The sequence below is a fragment of the Lithobates pipiens genome, unplaced genomic scaffold, assembly GCF_037356315.1.
Source record: "Lithobates pipiens isolate NorthernLeopardFrog02 unplaced genomic scaffold, aLitPip1_a1.2 Scaffold_16, whole genome shotgun sequence".
Classification (NCBI taxonomy): Eukaryota; Metazoa; Chordata; class Amphibia; order Anura; family Ranidae; genus Lithobates; species Lithobates pipiens.
In genome coordinates, this window is record NW_027507748.1 from 384,228,096 (window position 1) to 384,247,249 (window position 19,154).

The following is a 19,154-nucleotide window of genomic DNA, read 5'->3' on the forward strand; positions in this document are numbered from 1 at the left end:
CCCAGCTTTAATTAAATACCACCAAAATAAAGCTCTATTTGTGGGAAAAAAATGATAAAAATTTCATTTGGGTACAGTGTTGTATGCCCGCGCAATTGTCATTCAAAATGCATCAGCTCTGAAAGCTGAAAATTGGTCTGGGACTGAGGGGGGTTTAAGTGCCCAGTAAGCAAGTGGTTAAAGTTAAAGCTCGTCAGTTCCTCTCCTCTAAAGTGAAACTCCTACTCTTCCCTGAATGATGAAATGACAGAGTTGCCGGTGTCCACACCCTCTGTGATCATGAGCCCCAGATTATTGGTGGAGGAACAATACAAGAGTCTGGTTACCATGGAGACGCGTCCTAGTCCTCCACGTGTGCAGCTCCTCAGATGTCTGGAGCTGCCTCTAGCGCCGAGGTTATTACATCGGATCAACAGAACTGCACGATCTCGTGTATGGGGGGAACCTTATATGGGCTCAGCTAGGGAAGAAGGCAACTCTACTTCACTCTGCTGACTTGACAGTTGCAGGGAGACCATGGAAATTGTCGGGGCTGATCAGCAAGTCGGAGTTAAAGGGCAAACTAAATCTGTCAAGCAGTCTGCTAGATCCACGGCCGATCGTGGCGAGAAGAGCAAACAAAAAGCAAAGAAGAAAGTAAAAAGTAACCAGAAGACTACCAATATTAACAACAAAAGAGGGCACACGTCCAGCACTCCACCTACCTCGGATGAAATAGGTGAGATGGACTTACTGAGTGCAGTGCATGTAGAGTATTACCCTATATTGTATCATACACATCATCGATCACCCTCTTCATCATAATCATTAGAAATCATATTCAATCAACTATCATAATCACCCCATCATAATCATTTACTCATCATCCACCATAAGTATTATAAATCATAATCAATCACTCACCATCCATCATATCAGTTATAAATCATGATTAATCACTCATCATCACCCAATCATTTAAAATCATTTTCAATCAATCATCTTAATCACCCAATCATTATAAATCATAATCCATCATCCACCACCCTAATCATTAATCACTCACCATCCATCATAATAATTATAAATCATGATTAATCACTCATCCTCACCCAATCATTATCAATCATAATCCATCAATCATCATTATCCAATCATTATAAATCGTAATTAATCACTTATCACCCATCCTAATCACTATAAATGATAATCACTCATTCATTATCACCCAATCATTATAAATCATATTCAATCAATAATTCTCATCACCCAATCGTTATAAATCATAATCAATCCATTATCATCCACCATTAATCAATAAAAATCATAATCTATCACTCACCACCCATTATGGTAATTACATATCATTATTAATCCCTCATCCTCACCCAATCATCATATTCAATCAATCATCGTTACCCAATCATAAATTGTAATTAATCATTTATCACACATCATAATCATTATAAATGATGACCACTCACTCATTAGCACCCAGTCATTATAAATCATATTCAATCAATCAGCTTCATCAGCCAATTGTTATAAATCACAATCAATCGATCATCATCCACCATAATCATTATAAATCATAATCAGCCACTCACCATCCATCTTAAAAATTATAAATCACGATGAATCATCATCACCCAATCATTATAAATCATATTCAATCAATCATTTTAATCACCCAATCATTATAAATTGAATTCCATCAATCATTTTCATCACCCAATCATTAGAAAGCATATTTAATCCATCATCATCAACCATAATCATTATAAATCATAATCAGTCACTTATCATCCATCATAATAATTATAAATCATGATTAGCCAACCACTCCCTCATCATCACCCAATCATTATAAATCATAATCAATCATCATCATCATCATCCCCACCCTAGTATCAATCTATGGTGTACACCAGCTTTTGAAGGCATGTAATTAATTATTCATGTTACAGTGTGTTTATTTAATTATATGATTTCTCAAGGGTTTAAAGTATATATTTATTTGCAAAGCTTTTTAATAGTTATGAAGAGAGAGTTAAAACCCCTGCCAGGTTTTCATTGGTATCTGGGTAGATACATTCCCTCTGTGTATCTTATGCCGCGTACACACGGGCGGACTGTATGGCGTACTTAGTCCGTCATACAATCCGACGGACAGTCCGTCATACTTTCGACTGAACGGACTTGACCACACACGGATGCACAAACAGTCCGTCGAAAGCTTGCGCGATGACGTGTACAGCACGTACGACGGGACTAGAAATAGGAAGTCCAATACACAGCAAAGCACCCTTCCACCGTGTAAATCCTTTCTGAGCATGCGCCATTCTTAGTCCGTCGAACTAGCCTACTGACGAGCGGATTGTCCGCTGAAACCAAAGTACGACGGACAGAATTTCGAAAAATCCGAAATACTTAGTACGCCAGACTGCACGCTGAAAAAGTCCGCTGAAGCCCACACACGAGCGGACTGTCCGCTGAAATGTGTTTCGACGGACTAAGTACGCCATACAGTCCGCCCGTGTGTACGCGGCATTAGTGGCCATTGTCACCAAAACTGAAAACCAAAATTTTACAGTTGTCACTAGTACAAAAGCCAGGAGTAAGACCCGTTTCACACTGAGGTAGTTTTCAGGTGTTTTAGCGCTAGAAATAGCGCCTGAAAACTGCCTCCCATACATTACAATGGGTGCTTTCACCCCCGGGTGGTACGGTTGCGGGACGTTCAGAAAAGTCCTCTAAGCAGCATCTTTGGGGCGGTTTGGTAGCGCTGTATTTAGTGCTCCCAAAATGCCCTACCCATTGCAATGAATGGGAAGCGCTTCGAAAGTGCTGCAACCCGGGAGTTTTTAACCCTTTTTTGGGGGTTAAAAGCGCCCCACTAAAAACTGCGCTTTAGCACAAACAGCCAGAGCTTTCAGTGTTTAACCACTTGCCTACCAGGCACGAACACCCCCTCCTGCCCAGGCCATTTTTCAGCTTTCTGCGCTGTTGCACTTTGAACGACAATTGCGCGGTCATGCTACACTGTACCCAAACACATTTTTTATAATTTTCTTCACACGAATAGAGCTTTCTTTTGGTGGTATTTAACCACTTAACAACCGGCCCATAGCCGAATGACAGCTACAGGGCGGTTGTTTAAATTCCGCTCTCGCGCGCCCCCTGGGGCGTGCACTCCAGAGCATCCGTGACCGCCGGGTCCACAGGACCCGGCGCATCACGGATCACGGTAAACAGCCGCTCATCGCGGTCGTTAACCGCGTGATCGCTCCGTCAAATGACGGAGTGATCACTTGTAAACAAACCGGCATCATGTTATGACGCCGGTTCCTCCCTCCCCCTCCCTGTACCGATCGGAACAGCGGAGGGGGAAGAAATCGGTGTCAGCAGCAATACCCTGCAACACTCTGCAATGCTCTACAACACCCGCCAATACCCTGCAACACTCTGCAATGCTCTGCAACACCCGCCAATATCCTGCAATGCTCTGCAACGCAATACTCTGCAACGCCATACTCTGAGATACCCAGCCATACCCAGCCATAGTCGGTGATACCGTGCAATACCCAGCCATAGACATCCCCTCCCGCCGCCCTCTGGTGCTTCTACCGACTCGCCAATACGATCAAAGCCAGAATCTTTTTTTTTTTTTTTCAGGCTTCCCAGCTTAGAGATGAGATGTGGGGTCTTATTGACCCCATATCTCACTGTAAAGAGGACCTGTCATGCCATATTCCTATTACAAGGGATGTTTACATTCCTTGTAATAGGAATAAAAGTGATAAAAAAAAATATTTTTGGGGAAAAAAAGTCAAACTAAAATAAATAAAGTATAATGAACAAAAAAAAAAAAATATTTTTTTTTAAAGCGCCCCTGTCCCCATGTGCTCGCATGCAGAAGCGAACGCATACGTAAGTCCCGCCCACATATGAAAACGGTGTCCAAACCACACATGTGAGGTATCGCTGCGAACGTTAGAGCGAGAGCAATAATTCTAGCCCTAGACCTCCTCTGTAACTCAAAACATATACCGTATATACTCGAGTATAGGCCGACCCGAATATAAGCCGAGGCCCCCAATTTACCCCAAAAAAACTGGGAAACTTATTGACTCGTGTATAAGCCGAGGGTGAGACATGCCTGTGTGTGTCCGTCCATCCCTGTGTGTCCATCCATCCCTGTGTGTGTGTCCATCCATCCCTGTGTGTGTGTCCGTCCATCCCTGTGTGTGTGTCCGTCCATCCCTGTGTGTGTGTCCGTCCATCCCTGTGTGTGTGTCCGTCCATCCCTGTGTGTGTGTCCATCCGTCCATCCCTGTGTGTGTGTCCATCCGTCCATCCCTGTGTGTGTGTCCATCCGTCCATCCCTGTGTGTGTGTCCATCCGTCCATCCCTGTGTGTGTGTCCATCCGTCCATCCCTGTGTGTGTGTCCATCCGTCCATCCCTGTGTGTGTGTCCATCCGTCCATCCCTGTGTGTGTGTCCATCCGTCCATCCCTGTGTGTGTGTCCATCCGTCCATCCCTGTGTGTGTGTCCATCCATCCATCCCTGTGTGTCCGTCCATCCCTGTGTGTGTGTCCGTCCATCCCTGTGTGTGTGTCCATCCGTCCATCCCTGTATGTGTGTCCATCCGTCCATCCCTGTGTGTGTGTGTCCATCCGTCCATCCCTGTGTGTGTGTCCATCCGTCCATCCCTGTGTGTGTGTCCATCCGTCCATCCCTGTGTGTGTGTCCATCCGTCCATCCCTGTGTGTGTGTCCATCCGTCCATCCCTGTGTGTGTGTCCATCCGTCCATCCCTGTGTGTGTGTCCATCCGTCCATCCCTGTGTGTGTGTCCATCCGTCCATCCCTGTGTGTGTGTCCATCCGTCCATCCCTGTGTGTGTGTCCATCCATCCATCCCTGTGTGTCCGTCCATCCCTGTGTGTGTGTCCGTCCATCCCTGTGTGTGTGTCCATCCGTCCATCCCTGTATGTGTGTCCATCCGTCCATCCCTGTGTGTGTGTGTCCATCCGTCCATCCCTGTGTGTGTGTCTATCCGTCCATCCCTGTGTGTGTGTCTATCCGTCCATCCCTGTGTGTGTGTCCATCCATCCCTGTGTGTGTGTCCATCCATCCATCCCTGTGTGTGTGTCCATCCATCCATCCCTGTGTGTGTGTCCATCCATCCATCCCTGTGTGTGTGTCCATCCATCCATCCCTGTGTGTGCATCCATCCATCCCTGTGTGTGTGTCCATCCATCCCTGTGTGTGTGTCCATCCATCCCTGTGTGTGTGTCCATCCATCCCTGTGTGTGTGTCCGTGCAGCCTTGTGTGTCCAGCCTACCTGTGTCCCGAGCCTCCGTCCCGTGCCTCCGTCGTCCCGTGCCTCCGTCGTCCCGTGCCTCCGTCCCGTGCCTCCGTCGTCCCGTGCCTCCGTCCCGTGCCTCCGTCCCGTGCCGAGCCTCCGTCCTTCTGCCATGCCAGGATCGCCGCTCTTCGTCGGCGCCTCGGCGGCCATTCCTCTGTTCAAAAGCCGCGCCTCCATCTGTGATAGGCGGAACACTCAATTTCCCAGCAGTCTGTGTTCCGCCTATCACGGACATCCTCTCATCCTCGTCCGTAGTATGAGGATGAGTGGATGTCCGTGATAGGCGGACCACTGACTGCTGGGAAATTGAGTGTTCCGCCTATCACAGACAGGGAGGCGCGGCTTTTGAATAGTAGAATGTCCGCCGTCTGTCTGCTCGACACGCTGATCGGGCAGGCAGACGGCGATGACTCGAGTATAAGCCGAGGGGGGCACTTTCAGCCTCAAAAAAGAGGCTGAAAATTTCGGCTTATACTCGAGTATATACGGTAACCAGTAAAAAAAAATTAAATCGTCGCCTATGGGGATTTTTAAGTAGCGACGTTTGGCGCCATTCCACGAGCGTGTGCAATTTTGAAGCGTGACATGTTATGTATCTATTTACTCAGCGTAACTTCATCTTTCACATTATGCAAAAATTGGGCTAACTTTACTGTGTTTATTTTTTTTTTTTTAAGCACAAAACTGTTTTTTTTCCAAAAAAAAGCATTCGAAAAATTGCTGCGCAAATACCGTGCGAGAAAAAAAGTTGCAACGACCACCATTGTATTCTTCAGGGTGTTTGCTAAAAAAACATATATAATGTTTTGGGATTCTATGTAATTTTTTAGCAAAAAACGTACGACGAGCCGAGAGAAATTAAGTTCAATAGCCAATGCATTTCTTCAGCTTGATTCCGAGCATGCGTGGAATTTTGTGTGTGTCGGAATTGTGTACACACACACTGAATTTACGACAACGGATTTTGTTGTTGGAAAATTTGAGATCCAGCTCTCAAATTTTTGTTGTCGGAAATTCCAACAGAAAATGTCTGATGGAGCATACACATGGTCGGAATTTCCGACAACAAGCTCACATCGAACATTTGTTGTCGGAAATTCCGATCGTGTGTACACGGTCTTAATCTTCCAATTCAGACCCCTTTTCTGGTGAGTACTTTCTGCTGCAAAACAAAAGGGTAATCTATGTAAAGCATAGTACACACAGGCTGAATGTCAGGTGACATCAGCTGGTTCAATAAAATAGCCCAACATTCGGCCCATGTGTATGTCAGCCGTTTGGCTGGCTTCTGCCAGACGACCATGTTGGAAAACCAGCAGCTGTACGGCTCCCAATCAGTGCTCTCAGCCAATGGCTGAGAGCACTACTAACATTGGGTTGTTAGTATAACAGCTCCAAGCCGCTGGGTTGTACGAAACTGATGGTGTGTATTAGGCTAAAGGTCATATTCACATCCACCTCCCAAGGTCTTATATGCACCTCACTCACTTTTCTACAATCCTGGCAGCTCTACTCTTTGTGACCCATGAGTAACTGCAAAGCTACTTCTGGAAACATTTCTGGATGGCCTGGAATATTTTGTTTTTATATTGGTGCAAGCAATGCAGCCAAAACCAGCATGGTGGGCAGACCTGGCAATTCAGAGGCAGATATATTGTTGCCAGATGAAAGTAAACTGAAAGAGGGGAGTGCTCAGGTAAGAGCTACATGGTAACCCATTACAATTACAAGACATTTATTTGTTTAATTAGTAAAAGCCTCATGTATAATTAATCATATGACCCTAAAGGAATCAGGTGATACAGATAATGATCAATTTGCATATTTAATTTTACAATTGTGACTATATAGAGCAATAGTTTTTCCCTCATTTTTTTGTGGCACAGGCGTTCCCCATTGAACCTCTTGGTGGGTCTAGGGCAGTGATAGCGAACCTTGGCACCCCAGATGTTTTGGAACTACATTTTCCATGATGCTCATGCACTCTGCAGTGTAGGTGAGCATCATGGGAAATGTAGTTTCAAAACATCTGGGGTGCCAAGGTTCGCCATCACTGGTATAGGGGATCATTTGGAACCGTAATCACTTTGAAAAGGTGTAAAGTCATAGGATTACACTCTGCACCCCCCCCCCCCCCCATCTCCAAACACACTTACCAAATAATGGACACGACACTCAAATATTTACATAAATTGGCCTTTATTGGTTTACAAATAAATTCATCACTTTTCATAGCCATGGCATAACTCTAACTCAAATCAAATTATCATTCTCAAAATTGTTTAGCCTTGATGACTCAAGCAAATTTATATTTCCTCAACGTTATAATAACCAGTCCCCTTATATGTAAGGAGACATACCACATAAAATGCACACAACGGGGGGGTCTCTTCTTTACCAGACCTTCAGCCTATTAGCAAAACTCCTGGGATAGTGGGCCCTTTATATAATGAGCCCCACTGCTTCCAGAGAGTTCCATCCACTCTCATTGGCCCATTCCTTCCTGCCCCAGGTGGGCAGGAAGGGTCAAACGTCCCTTGATTACCTGAATAATCTGACCATCCTAATCAGCTAACACCAGGGGGGAAGGCAGAGGCAACTCCATGCAGGTATGCCCACATAATTGTGCCCTCCTGTTACAATAGTTATCTTTTCGGGGTCCCTATATGGATGTATTTTTGATTATCAAAATGCAAAACTGATTTTATTTTTCTCTGTTTTAGTGATCGTGTATTAATAACAAGGTCCTACAAAAGCTCCAGAAGAAGCCACGTTTGTAGTGACACATAGGCAATCACACTTTTGTACTTTTTGACCATTGGGTTGTTTTGGCCGGATTTTTAAATCGTTTTATACTATCTATGTTATAAAAATTCTATATTCTTTGTAAATTTGATTTTGATTGATTTTCTTGCACCTTAAAATTTTTTGCCCTCTGGGTATACACTTTTCTGTCATATTTAAAGGAGGTGGTGCGTTTATTAGGATCTCCAAGCTCCAATATTAATCTGATAAATTGTTGATTTCTGATTTAGTTTCATGCCATTTACCTAAGAATGAAATGTATGTTTGGTTAAATTTACCCACCAAATTATGGGATCAAAACCCCAGAAAAGTTACTTCCATTAAGCAGTTTTTGAGACAGACAAATTTGGGCCATATTCATCTAAAATAAGTGTAACCTTTTAAATATTGTTCCAAGTATTGCCGTAATATTGATATTATGCAGTATTACCGTATGTCGGCAACTATTAAAACGGATGATCTAAGGGATTGTTTCAACTTCCAGCAAACAGTAAATACCTGCTCAGACAAGCACAAGTACATAGATCATCTATAGTCATAACATGGCCTTCAGTACAAGGTCATTAATTCTTTTCAGATTATACTTCTTCACAATAGACATGTTCAGCTCGCGATTTTGCAAGCTGTTCTTGGCATACCATATGCAAACAAATTTGAACAAAAGCATTTAACAACAATCATGTTTTATGTACAACGGATTTCTTCCTATTGTCAATGTAGATTTTAGATTTTACATGTTTTTTTTCTGGGATCATTGGCCTAAGGGTCAGATATTATACTCCATGACCCCATGTCGAACCATCTTCCCATCCAAACCCTACTATTACACTGAGAAGACAAGATATCATTACACTGACAAGACAAGAGTACCCCCCCCCCCCCCCCTTCCAAAGCCTCTTGACTATCCCCCTCCACTCCGGTAGATTTGCTGAGCAACTTCTTCCCTCACTGCAAACAGCTCTTCCTCCCCTCACTGAGATCTCATTCCTTTACACAGAGCTACAATCTGCACAGTGTTTAGGTGGCTACTGGAGCTGTGCTAATGTGCTGACCAGGGAAAAACACAGATCAGCACTGCAACATAGCAGCCAGTTACACAGTGTGCAGATCATCGCTGTGTGTGTGTGTAAAGGAATGCAATCTCAGTTATTTGCAGTGTAGCTAGGAAAAAGGAGCCCTGCCACTGGGGATCCCCCTGTCTTCTGCTTCTCCACTGTTGATCCCCCTGTCCTCTGCCTCTTCACAAGTGACCCCCCCATCCTTTGCCTTTCCACTGATGAACCCCCCCCCCCCCCCACACACACACACACACACACACACTCTCTGCCACTCCACAGGTGATCTGCCTGTCCTCTGCCTTTCTACTGGTGATCCCTCTGCACCTTGCCTCTCCCCTGGTGATCCCCCTGCTCTCTGCCTCTCTATAGGCAATCCCTCCTCCTTTGCCTCCCCACAGGTGATTCCCCTTGTACTTTGACTCTCCGCAGGTGATCCCCACCCCCATCCTCTGCCTTTCCACAGATGTCCCCCCCATCCTCTGCCACTTCACAGGTGATCCCCCTGTCCTCTGCCTCTCCACAGGTAATACCCCATCCTCTGCCTCTTTACTGGTGACCCCCTGTCTTCTGTCTCTCCAATGATGATTCCCCTGTCCTCTGTCTCTCCACAGGTAATCCCCTGTCCTCTGCCTCTCCACTGATGGTCTGCTTGTACTCTGCCTTTCCACTGGTGATCCCCTGTCCTCTGTCTCTCCAGAGGTGATCCACCTGTCCTCTGCCTCTTCAGAGGTGATCCCCCTGTTCGCTGCCTCTCCACTGGTGATCCGCCTGTCCTCTGCCTCTCCACTGGCAATAGCTCTATCCCCAGCTTCTCCATTAGTGACCCGCCTGTTTGCTGCCCCTCAATGTTATTCATTCTGTCCGCTGCCTCTTCACTGGTGATCCCCCTGTCCTCTGCTTCCCCACTGGTGATTCCCCTCTCCTCTGCCTCTCTACTGGTGATCCCCCTGTCCTCTGCGTCTCATCTGGTGATCCCCCTGTCCTCTGCTTCTCCTCTGGTGATCCCCCTGTCCTCTGCTTCTCCTCTGGTGATCCCCCTGTCCTCTGCTTCTCCTCTGGTGATCCCCTGTCCTCTGATTCTCCTCTGGTGATCCCCTTTCCTCTGGTGATCCCCCTGTCCTCTGGTTCTCCTCTGGTGATCCCCCTGCCCTCTGCTACTCCACTGGCGATCCTCCTGTCCTCTGCCTGTGCATTGGTGATCCCTGTCCTGTGTCCTGCCAGCAGTGACCCCTGTCCTCTGCCCTGCCAGCAGCAACCCCTGTCCTCTGTCCTACTGACCCTCTGTACACTGCCCTACTGATTCCTGTACAATCCGCTGCTGAGCTCCCATCCTTTGCCCTGCTGACTCCCTGTACACTGCCTTGCTGTCCAATTGTCTGCCCTACAAACCAATAGCCTCTGTACATTGCCCTTAAAACTGACCCTATCCTCTGCCCTGCTGACCTCTGTACACTGCCCTACAAACTGCTGACCATATCCACTGCCTTGCTGATCCCCTATGCAATCCCCTGCTGACCTCCCATCTTCTGCCCCCCCCCTGACATTTTTTACTGCACCTCCACATAAGACAGGCTGGATCCGAACAAACAAGGCATGCCAAGGCAGTGGCTTATGTTGACTGCTGAGATCAGGCATTGATCAGCTCATATCTGCATTTGTTTGAATCCTGACTTTAGACGATACAATATATTATATTTAGATGATATTTATCTCCGTGTTCAGAATCATATGATTAAATAACATCATAGATACTGCCTTGCGAAAAACCAATTGGAAGGCTTAGAAAATCATCTCTTTTCATAGATTTTTAGATACAGTACAGTGTATTTTATACTACCACTATGCATTACTGCTCACATTTTTATCTGCAAACTTATTATTTGGTGTGACACTTGTAGCTGATAGCTGGAGCAGGTGTAGAAGAACAATCTAATCAGGAAATGAGAGAGGGAGCTTATTGTGGGAGAAAACAAAGTGGAATCTAATCGTGGAGAATAGAGATGATGGGTGCTCGGTAAGAGAGGCAGACTGGAAACTGAATGTTGCTGCAGATTGCCCTGGACATTGAAGGGGTGCTCATTGACTTGTGAGGGGACTTGTAAAGGAGGCAGAACATCAGCTGATTGTGGATTGGAGGTTTAGAGGAGGTACAGTTAAGCCACCAGTGCTCAAAGAAAGAAATTGGACCGTGGAACATCATGAAAGAGCACAGAGAAGGATTTGATGGATCAAGAAGGAACGAAAGAGGGGGCATAGTGGGAGCTAATAATGAACAATGGAGGAAAAAGGTGAAAGCAGACTGGCAGCTGACTGTGTACAGGGGACAGTGGTCAAATGAAAGAGGAGGCTGCAGGTGAACTGATTGCTGCTGATGGGTGGACAGTATTGAGGATTGGTCGTGTACTGGAGAGAAGGCTGATCATGACCAGTAAAGCGCCCCTGCCTATTGAAAACAATGGGGCAGCACCGGCAAACCGGCGCTGCAGCGATGCTTTGTAGGTGGTTTTAACCCTTTTTCAACTGCTAGCGGAGGTTAAAATCAACCCGCTAGCGGCTGAATAGCCACGCTAAAACGTCCGTTTACCACGGACGCCCGCCCGCCCAAGTGTGAAAGTAGTCTAAGCCCTTGTACACACGGTCGGATATTCCGATGGACAATGTCCGATAGGATCGTGTTGTCGGATAATCCGACAGTGTGTGGGCTCCATCGGACTGTCTCCGTCGGAGTATCCGAAGGACCAAGTTTTCCAGCTGGGCTATAAAATTTTCCGACAACATGATCCGATCAGACTTTGTCTGATTGTGTGTAGAGAATTCTGATCGGACAAAGTGTGATGCATGTTCAGATCAAATTCCTAGACCAAAGCTATTGGCTACTAGCCTGAACGTAGTCCCGTCCTAACGAAATAACGTCATCACGTTAAGTACGATCGGATTTTCTGACAACTTTGTCAGACTATGTGTATGCAACAGTTTCGGACAAAATCCGTTGGACAAAATCCGACGGATTTGGTTGTCGGAATGTCCGACCGTGTGTACAAGGGCTAAGGTATAACTAAAGGCAAAACTTTTTTAGGTTTGGATATAGTAAGAGGGATTCAAACTCAGGTTTTTATTGCTGTCTGTGCCCCCATTAGTGAGATTCACCTTCTCAAATGTTCTTGTTTAGTGTTATAGACGAGAGTGAAAGTAAAAGAAAATCCCAAATTTTGGGTTGACACCAAAACAAAAATAGAGAGGACAATTTCCAATGAGGATACTAGTTATGGTGACCCTGGTGACACTCCAGGATTCCCTCAGTTTGGAGGGATGTCCTCTCACTTCCTGTTTTGGCTATGGGACAGGAAGTGAAGGGAAATCTCCCCATTGGGAGACAAATGGCAAAATACTGAGTTATAACCCCCTATTACTCTATCCAAAATAAGAAAAAAAATGCCTTTATTTCTACTTTAGAGAGGTTTCCTGATGCTGACAACAGTGGACTATGCCTATGTAATGTGTGCTTAAATAGGCACTTAATCTCCATCGGAAGTCCCTGTGTTACAGAACATTTCTGAACAAGGACCTTTTATACAGGCTTGCCAGGTATCATTTTAATGAAAGAAGCAGATTTAAAAGATTCAGAATGACTTCTGCTATATCATTAACATGTTAAAGATTATGTGAGAAGCTAGTGATTGATTTTACATACATTTCCCCAGAGTGTTGAGAAAAATCCTCATTATAATGCAATAATCCTTTCATTCTTTTGGTTATCTTCTCTAAAATGATTCATGTGTTAGGCACAGTAGCCATATCAGTTTAATGAAGGCTCCTTAATAGTGAACCTTGCAATCAAAGGTATCAGAACATTGCTAACTGGAAAACATTGCTCATGTGAGGCCATTAGGTGGCGCCCAAGTCATTTTACAGTTTACAAGAGTAATTCTGCGGATAGCTGTCAGTGCATATGACCGCTCTCGAAAAGATTCTTATTTTGAAATCACTCACATTGTACTAATAAATGATCATTGAGACATTCTGATTAACATTAATTCATTTAATTAAAAATAAAAATATATGTATAAAATGTTATATAACCCTTGTAAACAACATTTCTCTAAAGGAAATGCCCATATAGTTAATTACACATTTAAAAGACAGATATAAGAACTGTAATTCTTTCAGCTAGGCCTGTGTTTCAAATAACTTTATGTACCCTGCCTGGTCATTATTCTGTGACTTGTATCATAACACTGCTGATGTCCTCCATGGGCGCTCAATCTCTTGTAAACTGCTAATATATAATGCTGTATTTATTGAATATATACATACCTCCCAGCTTTGTGAGATGGGAATGAGGGACACCTATCATCAAAAGTATCCTGGCATAGGACACACCCCTTGCCACACCCCTTAAAAACAAGATTGGTTAAACCCAGAAGTGTTTTTTTTTACCGCTACCGTCTTTCCCCGAATGTAAGACACCCCCCGAAAATTCTGACCGTGTGTATGCAATTCCGACGTGCAAAAACTCACGCATGCTCAGATTCAACTACGAGATGGAAGCTATTGGCTACTAGGTATTGAACTTCCTTTTTCTAGTCCGGTCATACGTGTTGTACGTCACTGCGTTCGGAATTTGGTGTGACCGTGTGTAGGCAAGACAATTTGAGCAGAATTCAGTCGGAATTCCGACGGGAAAACCATCATAGCTTTTTCTGACGAGAATTCCAATCGTTTGTACGTGCCATTAGAGTGAAATTAATTGATCTCTAACAATGGGCCAAGGTAGCTATAGCTGGCAGGTAAATTTAGGAGTAACCCTGCCTAAACACCAGGGTGCTACATCAGGACAAAATTACACTTAAGGTGACTGATATAAGAATTGATAGGGGATGACAGGTTCCTGTGGTAATGAGCCTTTGTAGAACGCCAACCCGGGGTTCTCCAGGATGCAAGGTTTAAGCCCCAGTCTGCTTCTTCACCAGGGCCCCTGATGGTGGGGATGGACTTGTAGCAAGCTGAAACCAGGTTGCAGCCCCCAGGCATGTCCAGCTGATGATACGAATCATCATTCGACCACTCAAATATTCAGAGTACAGATTGCAAGAGGCAGAAGAGGATCCAGAAAATGAGCCAAGGTCAGCGCGAGTGGCAGACAAGCACAAACGGAAGACGAAGCCGGGGTCGGTACTTGGGAAATCCGACACTGAATACAAGAAATACTAGGCAAATAGAAGCTCAGAGAACTTGGAAGTTGCTCAGGCAAACTAGGAGGTGGGCCAGAAAGTTTTAGAAGGGAAGGAAATGAAAACCCCCCCAGTGTGTTATGTCTAAAAGTTAAACCAGAAAAAAAAAGCCTCCAAGCAAATGATGCTGTTCTGCCTCTTTTAGATGACCCTGTTGTTAGTACTCTTAAGTTTACTCAGTCAAGCTTTCCCTGTAAAAGAGCTGTGCACATGCTTACTTTTCCTGCTGCCCGTGCTCCTGGCACTTCATTCGTAAAGAATCGTAACCAAAAGTCAGACGCAAAACCAACACTTCTGGAAGTGTAGATCGGATCTCCTGTATCCTTCCACTCTTACTGATTATTCCTGCTGGCTTATGAGTCACTATGGTCTCCTGTATTGCCATGCAGGTCAGCAAATGAAACCAGTGGGACCTGTGAAGATCCAGGAGATAGGCACTCTCAGAAGTGCTGGTTTCCCAGCAGACTTGTGGGGACCATTCCTCATTAATGGAGCAATGTTCAGCAGCACATTTAGCAGCAAAGGTAATTGTATAAATGATTCTTTTACAAGGAGAGCTTGACTGATTAACTTTCAAAAGCAGAAAAGTAATTTTAGCCTTATAAGCATGTAAAAAAATTAAAAAAACTGAATAATAAAAACTACAGTATCTTTGAACCTGGAGTGAAGAAACCTGACACATGTCCTCCATTATCATTGTAACATATATTTCTCAGCTTTATGCTAAGTGATTTGATCTTTCATCCCTGTTGTAGACTAACTTTTGTGAATACTGTACACAAAGAAGACTGTATGGGTCAGGTAACCTTATCGCTCAAGACAAAACCAGGCAAGATGTGTTAAAAACCTACAATCAATGGAAGTATTTAGTTGCAAGTATTAATGCAGTTCAGATATCACAAACAATTGAAGGCTCTATATCATTCATATATATATATATATATATATATATATATATATATATATATATTTCTTAATGTAGACATTTATTTTACAGATAAGAGCATCCACAAGAGTTTAAACAACCAGAAAAGTATTCCATCATCTTCAGAGACGCCGGTTACTATGATAAGTGAAGCCACAGACAATTCAGATGGTGTAGCTAATAAGACAAGTATCAAATCTGCTGACACTGCCATTTTATCTACCACAACACAAGAAGTTGTATATAATGAGAGTTTGCGTTGGGAGGGAGTTCTTGACGACCCAACAGCAGAAGAGGAAAGAATCCGTCAATATAAAATCAACAGAAGGAAGCGTTATCTGTTGGCTGCTCAAAAATCTGTCCATAATTCAGAAGCTTTATTACAAGAGCCTAAGGGACCTTTCCCAACAGTTTACAACAAAGGAATTAGCACCTCTGAGAACACTAATGCTGATGAATCCCCATCAAGGACTGCTGAGGAGAATACAAATAAAACAAAGCTGAGCTCACACTTACCAAACATGATCAAAAATTTGCTCAGAAATGGTCGCTAAATGGCTTGAGCTTTGTAGTAACGTGGCAATGCTCTGAAATGGTCTTATAACAGTTTGAACTTTGTGGCAACAAGTACAATATATACAAACATTTCAAGTTCTATATCATTTTGTAGGGAAAAGTAAAAATTGTTGTGCATTGTTTCACACTTTAGGCTAAAATTTGCAGAATTTACATAAAAAATGTTTTTTGTGTAAGTAAGGATATACAGCTGCAAGTGCCATAGGGATGCATTAGAAAATGAAAGTCTTCTGGACTCTCTACACCAGCCAGTCTCAGCCAGGGTTCCTTGGAACTCTAAAAGGTTCCTCCAGAGATTGCTAAGGGTCCTTTGAACTGACCAACCTTCCACTTGATGGTGCTTGAATAGTTCCAGGTCCAATGCCACTTAGCAGTGCCATCAGCATGACACCAGTTACTTTTTTTTAGTCTTCTGTAGGTGTGGCATTCTGACCACCACTGTAAGGGTTGCATGCTTCCTTCTGATCACCAATGTAGAGCTATTTTATTGTTATTTTTTTCATCACTGACCCATGATTAATTAGGTTGGACCTGAAAAAGATTTAGGGGTTCCCTTGGGGTAAAAAGGTTGAGATGGGCTGTTCTACACTGTACCTCTTGCTATTACCTCCTGCATGCTAGAATACTCAATCAAAGAGGCAATGTCTGGTTGTTTTAGTGTGTGCCCAGGCTGCAATGGCATGCACATGTCTGATGATGTCAGCCTATCATCATTAACTAAAGATAATCCTCCATTACAATCGTATCCATCTTTTAATTTCCCCCTTTTGGTCAGCTGGCTGAATGCATTTTAAGTGAATACATCAGTTCCTCACAATTCTATTATACTGTATTTGTCCTTATTTATATAAAAAATTCTATAATGCAGATATGGTTTTCTCTTTCTACCTTAAAATAATTATAAGAGGAACAATCTGACAAGCTTTAGCTTTGATCTGTTTGGGAAGCATTGTGAATAGAGATGGACTTGTCTTATACAAAAAATTATTGAAACAACCTACCATGTAATTCGTGTCCTGTTGCCATCAATGGATTGGCTAGTACATTTGTCTTTAGATGTTTTCCAATCCAAATTTGATCCACACAACACTGATTTACTAATTAAAATAAGTGATTGTAAGGGCAGAAGTTTTTTTTTTATCTTGATGCGTTTTATGCATTAAGATAAAAAAACCCATCTGTGTGCAGCAGTTCCCCCAGCCCCCCCTCCCCCTACTTCCTGAGCCCATCTGCATCCAGCAATGTTTCAGGAGAGACTTGGCTGCCCAGGACTCTCCCTCCTCGTTGTCTGAGACAGTAGCGGAGTGCCACTGGCTCCCACTGGTGTCATTTAAAGTAAGTGAGCCAATGAGCAGAGAGGGATGGGGTCTAGCTCCATGACTGAATGGACATACAGAGCTGCGGCTCGGGTGACCCCATAGCAAGCTTCTTGCTGTGGGGGCACTCGGTCGGAGGGAGGAGCCAGGAGCACCAAAGAGGGATGTGAGAAGAGGAGGATTTGGGATGCTCTGTGCAAAACCATTGCACAGAGCAGGTAAGTATAACATGTTTATTATTTTTAAACACAAAAAAACGAGACTTTAGTATCATTTTAATTTAAGGGCTTTGTCACACCAGCAGTTGTTCAGCTATAAAACAGTATTTTGTACTGTTCTGAACAAAGTGTAACTGGTCTCCGGTTGTTGCTACAGCTAGCTATTACGCATGCTGGTACAAGTACAAGCCACTGGTGCAACATAATCATCAGAACTGGGTGACATGAATAGTTGCAATCAATGCCACATTTTGGGATATTTTACAAACCACCTTAGGTCCCAGTTTCTTCTGGTAAAAATGTAAAATGTCGGGGTTATCCCTAATGGTACTAAATTTTCACCCCGAGCCAGACTCGGGAATACAGCCAGGGGGGTTAATACAAGAAAGGACTTTGCTAGCTTTGCATGCTATTATTAAGTTTATGATCTCCCAAAACCCCCAGATCCTTCTCCACTATGGATTTCCACCATTGTACTCCCTCTATTTGCAGTTGATCGACTTGATACATTAACGGTTTGAATCTCGTCCGGTTCAGCAGTGTATGGCCGGCCTAATACAGTCACCATATTTAAGAACTGATAAGCTGCATTGTATTGCATTTTTGTTCTTGAGTTTAGATACCCTTTAAAAAAATATCTTCAAAACAAGAGTCCCTGAAAGATAAAAGAAACTGTTAATTGGTATAAATTGACCCTGTCAGCCTAGGGCCATCTTGTATGTAAAAGTATACCTATAAAAGAAGATGGAATATATTTAACTTTTCCTGAGGTGTGTTTGTTGAAATGTCCACCTTTTCGCTGCTCCCCAGCCACTGCAAGAGTTTGACCGGTGGGGTGGGTCACATACCTGTTTCCCCCACAGCATGCTGTGTTCCTCCTGCCAGCTCATACATCATGTAGTGACATACAAAACAGCAGGAGAAACCACAGTGTGTAACACAAAAACAGGTATGGTTTTTACATACACAAAGTTACCCTTTGCTAACAGGGTCCCTTTACCACCAATAATTTGGATATTGGTCGTGGGAGAAGGTGATCCTCTAATTTTGTACCTTTTTTGGCAGCTGCTAAAACTCTTTGTTCATGTGACATGGCCCTAACTGTACAGAAAATAAACCTTTATTTTTCAGATTGTAAGCTTATATGGGCAGGGCTCTCTCTCCTCTTGTTTCTTTTTATTGTAACATTTTCTTAAATTACTGTATGCACTTGTCTTTAAAACATATCATGTATTGCATTATCTGTACAACCCTCTATGACTGTGCACAGCACAACAGAACACGATAGCACTATATTATGAATAAATAGGTGTAAAATTGTACACACGAACATATATTTCCAGTTATGGCTTTTAATTAGATGTGTCAATTTGCAAAAATATGTATAAATTGGATTTCTGAAAAATATATAACCTTGTTTGAGCCTGTTTCAAAGACACAAAAATGGTAACCAGCTACCAAATATTTTTTTCTTTCTTTTTTTTTTTTTTTAATAAACTGTTCTGGTACAATATTTTTTATTGAAATATAAGAAGAACAAATATAGCTGTAAAGATCCAGTGCAGGGGATATAAGCAGTAAGCATAACAAGAATTCACAGGTAGAACATATTTTGTAGAATGAACTGTTAAACAACAATAACCCTCCTACCAAGGACAGGGGTCAACACACAGGTG

The 19,154-nt window shown here is 43.5% G+C and overlaps 1 protein-coding gene across 1 annotated transcript; it reads left to right on the forward strand.

Annotated features, from left to right (window-relative positions):
• Window positions 1-295: 295 nt before the first annotated feature.
• LIAT1 (ligand of ATE1) lies at window positions 296-18,812 on the forward strand. The gene is made up of 2 exons (XM_077482246.1): window positions 296-718; window positions 15,441-18,812. Exons 1-2 carry the CDS (start codon window positions 517-519, stop codon window positions 15,920-15,922), a joined length of 684 nt encoding a protein of 227 aa, XP_077338372.1. The 5' UTR covers window positions 296-516; the 3' UTR covers window positions 15,923-18,812.
• The last annotated feature ends 342 nt before the right edge of the window (window positions 18,813-19,154 follow it).

Coding starts and splice junctions, on each gene's coding strand:
- LIAT1 (XM_077482246.1), top strand. CDS start 517: ATGGAAATTGTCGGGGCTGATCAGCAAGTCGGAGTTAAAGGGCAAACT. Junction 719..15,440: donor ACCTACCTCGGATGAAATAG/GTGAGATGGACT, acceptor TTTATTTTACAG/ATAAGAGCATCCACAAGAGT.